The following is a 6,148-nucleotide window of genomic DNA, read 5'->3' as shown; positions in this document are numbered from 1 at the left end:
AGAAAGACATATTAAATTGTGGATCTAAAAAAAAAAAAAAATATTTTTGGTTTTTGACTACACAATCTTTTTATCAGATTATTTGAAATTTAGCATTTCTTGAAACTGTAAGCTTAAAAAACTAAACTTCCAAATATTTCAAAACCAAAAAAAAACAACTAATGATTCCTTTTAATTACAAAAAATGACACCAGTCTGTGAAATGGTCTCAAATAGACAACAAAGAACTGTATCAAGTTTTTCCATATAAGACATTGAATATCTTAGGTGATTCAAACTTACTTAGAATAATTATAGCAGTGAAATAATAACAAATACATATTTTTAGTGCGTTCACACTAGAGGGCTATCTGCACTAGCCACCCATAGATTTTGAAGCAATAGACTGGAAGGAAGGCAGCTAATCAACACCATCAATTCTTGGACTACTTTTTACTAATGAATAATGGGATTGTCTGTCACATTATAATGCTCCCACAGCTGAAAGGGCAAGCATGTTTGGTGACACGATTCAAATCCACAAATTGTAAGTTGAGTACCCTAACCATATATATACAAATTTTCTTTGTATTTCTGGGATAAGAAGATCTCCGTGATCAACGACCATTATTTACCAGAGAACCAACTTCGGTTTTCACTCATTAAAATTTGATTAGAAAATGGTACTTTTTACCAAAATGAATTAACATAAACACATCATAACATGTGATTCACGAAATAGCCTTTCCGTTGGCTCTAAACATGTATCACTGACGAGTAAACGTGAGCAAATAAGTAATTTCAAAAGCATGAATAGTTGGGAGAAGCTTCTGTGGTGGGTGTAACAAAGTGATTGATATCTCAGAAAATAAAGAAGGTTCTCATTTGAAATTCTAAACTGTAGTTGATGTTTATAATCTGTGAGTGCTATGGAGAAAAAAAATGTAAAGTAGAGAGGCATCACATGACACAGAAAAGTGAAGATTGAGAACGTATTTAACTATTTCCCTTTGTTAAATTAAAAACTAAAACTTGATGGCTATTTCATTGACATACGTTGATAATAAAATTTTGAATTAAATTTTGATGAAACTCTCTTAAAGGTGGCAAAAAGTGCACTTTGACCCCCCATCTGTGTAAATAGGGTTAACGGTTACTTGTTAGGTTAGGTTTTGTCTCAAAACTGTATGAGTGGTTACTATTACAGCAAGTTTAATTAATGTAATTATATGTTGAAAGGTATAAAATGAAGAACATGGACAGTCCAAGCAGTAAAGTGTATGACTTAATATACATGAAGAAACAAGCACGCACTCAATAACTCACCAAACTGACCACTACCAGAACACATGCTGCTGTTGCTAGTATGTACATGATCGTTGCTTGCTCCACCTGGTGGAAAAAAATAATATCAAATATTTACACTGAACAGAGTTAATCATTTCAGTAATAAGCAAATGATAATTATGCTCCCAGTCAAACATCACGCAGCCTAACAACCATTACTATTCTTAATCCCACAAAAAACAGGGGTCGTATGTTACGCTCACCATTATTAATCCCACAAGAAACAGGGGTCGTATGTTACGCTAACCATTATTAACACCACAAGAAACAGGTCGTATGTTATGCTCACCATTATTAACACCACAAGAAACAGGGGTCGTATGTTATGCTCACCATTATTAAAAACATCAGTTTTCTTGAACTTTTTTTGGAAAGATGAAACAAAAATATTTCCAAATTTATTCTACTGTATAATTGGGAATCACATTTAAAGATTGTATCTTTGTAATGGGATTTCATATGTATAAAAAAACTGACGAGTAAACAACATTTCTAAAGTATTTTGGAAAAACATTTTTTTTTATAGTTAGAAAAATCAAAGTTAAACTAATTTTCCAACAACTGCCAGATATTATTTTTTTTTTACATGAAACCAATCTTTTCCAATTAATCACCTACTAAATCAAGTATGGTGAAGCTAATTGTTTTCATCCATACAAATCAGATTTACAAAAAGCTTTTATCATAAAAAATATTTTTCCAATATGATAGATCTTTTGAATAATAGTTATAAATCTTCAACTTACACAAGTTTTGTAAATCTGACAGATCTTTAATAATGAGGTATTTTTTATCCTATAATAATCTTTTCCAGTATGAAACAATTCACACTCCTTACACTGATATTAGTTTTAGGTGGAGCTGTAGTAATTTCAAATAAACTATTTGAACAATAAATAAACCTACAAGATCACCTATATCGTAATTTTCCATTAATTTGAAAAATTAACAAGTATTATCACGCTTGAATGATTAAACAAGTTACAGAAAACCTCATCAACTGATAGACGACAAAACTTACATAATCTTTACAGAACTCCTTAACTTTGCCCTCAGAACATAGGTTTAGGTCTTCATATTTTGTTTCTGGTGGAAACATGAAATCTAAAAGAAAGAAAACTGTTCCATTAAAACACACAATTTTATCACACATATTGCAGATAAACATAGTTAAGCTTTACTAGAACAAACATTTCACATACTGTAATGCTTTAAAGCTTAAAAAGTAACCTAGGTTACTAAATAATAGAATGTCATAGAACTGTAGCAGCATTTACCCAAAGTATTCTTCTAAATACCCAATCTCAGTTCTAACTGTTATGCTTCAATGGTATGTTTTTATCAATCTTATACACTTACTAATAAAGTATTTTCTTTTTTTTAAGATTACAATGTTTTAGTGGAACTTTGGTTTGAATGTCACATTTCTTAACAATTCACTATTTCGTCTCTTCGGGACTATCATTCTGGAAAATTACATATTCTGCCAAAATTCAAAACTCTATAAAATTCTGGGAAGTCGCATACTTTACTCATTAATATGTATCTTTTTCTGAATGATTTTAACTTCATAACTCCAGAACTAAGGCCTACAGTTTCACTTTAACTTAATATCTATATTTCTTGGCTGACACCAGCAAGTTTAAAACATAATCGAACAAAGATGACATATCTTTACCGTATTGAGTGAGGTCTATACACTGTTTACGAACATCAGTTACTTCTACTCGGTTACACAGGCCCCAGCTCACTACAAACACAAAAGTGATGACCACCAATGATGCTAACACCAGCATCCATGCCAGCTCAAGTATGTAAGTAATCAACAGAAACTGGAAAACAAAAACAAAAAAAATCACTTAAGAAAACGATCAATTTGAAACAGTTTTACATTACACACAAATCTGTTTGATATCCCAGGTTTTAAGACTATCCAAATTTGTAAATTTTTCATGGATGCCCAAGATTTCTCATGAATTTTTAAGGAAAAAGTAATTAGTTGTAGGTATCTTGAAACTTACTTGAACGTGGGCTAAACGATCAGGTTAGAAACCTGACCCTACTTTTGAGCTACTGACCAGAGAGAGAAGGTAGCCGGTCAGCAGCATATACCATTATAACAGTTTTAATAACAGAACTAACTGTCCCTCTTTTAATTCAACCAAAGCTGAAGTAATTAGTTGTAGGTATCTTGAAACTTACTTGAATGTGGGCTAAACGATCAGGTTAGAAACCTGACCCTACTTCTGAGCTATTGACCAGAGAGAGAAGGTAGCCGGTCAGCAGCATATACTGTTGTAACAGTTTTAATAACAGAACTAACTGTCAACCAAAGCTGAAAGTTAACATTTTCTTACACTGAAAATTTATTTCCAATAGGTGCTTGGCTCCTATCACTCAAAGCTACCTCAACCTTGCTTTGCTCTCTAAGGATTGCTAAAATTTTCCTCAATTTTTTATACCCCATCAGTTTCGTGTCATTTCAGAATATGTGGTGATCATGTGACTACCCTCCACCAATCATACTGTGCCCTCTACACTAGTGCAGCTAGCTCCCTCTACTATTCTAAAGCAATTCTCACTTTCATGAATTGGCAGGTACAAACCAGAAACACCAGCATATCAGTGAGCAAAAAATACCCAGAGGAAGCACCCTGGATACGTAGGATTAAGAAAAAACAAATTACAGGTACAGAGAGTGATTGTGAAGGTTTTCATAACCAGCCCTTTATCACATACGTGTCATACGTCATCCACACATGTAGCAGGCCACAGTACCGAACATAGTGATAGTACAAACAAAGCTATACATGGCTAGGGTTGAAGGACCATGAATTTTATAAGAATAGACCAAGTATGGTTCACCCAGGCAAAAAACATCCAGGAAAAGTGCTTTGGGATACATTAGATTTTGCTAAGTGCAGTCCATCCATGCAAAAACATCCAGTGGAAGCTTCTAAGATCAAGAAGTGCAGTCCACCCGGGCAACACACAGGGGGAAGTGCCTTGGATCATGAATATTATGTTATAGTATTATCATTGTTCGGTAAAACAAAGATAGCTCTCTTCTCGCCTAGTGGGTACACATGATATATAAAGTGTTTGTTATACAAAACCCACTCAGGAGGAAACCTCCTTGGTGTACCACTCCAATGACTGGGAACTGGCAAGTACTCCTGTGTTCCACTAGAGAAGAAGGGGGGCAATATGCACTGAGGAGTCCTGAGGAGCAACAAACTGGAGACAGTGCAATGGGTGCCTGCAATTCCCTATTTTGAAAAGCAGAAAGACCCTAGCTGGAGAAATCACAGGTTAGTAGGGATGGGCAGAAAACCCCATCTGCTTTACTCATGAAGTCCACGAGTGATGGTCCTTTACATATGAAACAGTGATAAAAAATAATAATATATAAACACATACGGTGGTCTTACAGAAACACCCCATCTCCACTTTGAGCATTACAGAAGTATAAAGATCTAGTGCTAATATAATAATAAGCATACCTGACCAGGAAACACCCACCACCAGGTGGAATCCTGTAATATGATGTATATCAACTAAATAAGATATAAAATAATAATATGTCGACTTACCCCAGTCAAAGGTAAACAAATATGTGTAGAATCTCCACAGGAGGAAGTCGATACCTGCATGAGGAAGATACATGCAGATAACGTGCAACAAATATATTGGGAATTGTCCAAATAATAGCCCGAGTGATCTCCTTCAAAGGACGATGGATTTTAGTAGCTCAAGACATAGTTAGATGATGAATTTGGTGAGAAGAAACATTATGTTCATTGCAACTTTCCATGGACAAGTCAGAATATGCCAGTCATATGAGTTGACAAACCTAACCAGTGAGTGTTATAGGTGATAGATCATGGAAAACAGAAGAATTCCATGGAACACAGAGATGGGAATGAGAATCACGGAAAGAAAGGCAGTTTGAGCCACACAACATTGCAGTGAATGAACTGGACAAAGGAGTTGATCCAGATCTGAACAGGAATACAGGTGGGAAATGGAAGATAATAAAATAGGAGAAAAGGCTAACGAACCTTCGCGGGCAGCCGATGTCTTGGGAAGAAAGGCCAGATCCAAATAGAGGATAACCTATGAGGAATGGTAAAGGAGATGGGAAACATTAATGGCATAAATATCGGAATGACGATGACCACATGCCAGGAGGAGGAGGTCTTCAGGGAAATATGCTATAAGTAACACATTGCAATGGGTTCAAAGGGAAAACCAGACAGGGCATAAAGAACCACACTGAGATACAAGACTGGCAGAAAAATGGGGACATGGTAGATGGTTAGATGAAAGGACCAGGAAAGGATGGAAATAACAGGGGAGGGGAAGGCTTTCCAGAAATAAGAGAAACGAAAGGTGTTTGACAGGATAGCCCTAAACTAGCAACAGTTGATACAGACAAACTGATTCAAACAATCAGGTGAAGAACTGGGATTGATGAGAAACAGAAAGACTGGATAGGCAGAAGCCATGGGGAATGGACCAAATCCTCTGGTATACAGACAAGGAGGAAGATTGAGGGCATTGGAAAGGAAAGGCACAATATGAGGGATGAGAAACAGAAGGATGGGACAGGCAGAATCCACAGTGAATGGACCAAATCCTCTGGTATACAGACAAGGAGGAAGGTCAAAGGGTATGAGCAAGGAAGATGCTGTATGAGGGGTGAGTCCCTGAGCTGAGGCAAGGTACTGGACAAAAGCCACGTGTGAAGATGGAGTTTAGTGACCATGGGATGAAAATACATCCAACTGTGGTTGTCTGAGGAGTGACTGGGACAGAAGTA

The 6,148-nt window shown here is 35.9% G+C and overlaps 1 protein-coding gene across 1 annotated transcript in view; it reads right to left on the bottom strand.

The window, feature by feature from the left end:
- Positions 1-6,148, bottom strand: part of LOC106473040 — a 12,844-nt gene that overhangs the window by 4,517 nt on the left and 2,179 nt on the right. The window contains exons 2-4 of the mRNA XM_013933720.1: positions 3,005-3,158; positions 2,348-2,430; positions 1,306-1,371 (exon numbers count right to left, since the gene is read on the bottom strand). Of these exons, the coding sequence (XP_013789174.1) occupies positions 1,306-1,371; positions 2,348-2,430; positions 3,005-3,158 (303 nt within the window). The remainder of the gene's footprint in view (positions 1-1,305; positions 1,372-2,347; positions 2,431-3,004; positions 3,159-6,148) is intronic.

This window comes from Limulus polyphemus, unplaced genomic scaffold (genome assembly GCF_000517525.1).
Source record: "Limulus polyphemus unplaced genomic scaffold, Limulus_polyphemus-2.1.2 Scaffold5836, whole genome shotgun sequence".
NCBI classification, from domain to species: domain Eukaryota; kingdom Metazoa; phylum Arthropoda; class Merostomata; order Xiphosura; family Limulidae; genus Limulus; species Limulus polyphemus.
Note: the sequence above shows the minus strand (reverse complement) of the source record. Positions and strands in the feature narration are given on the sequence as shown.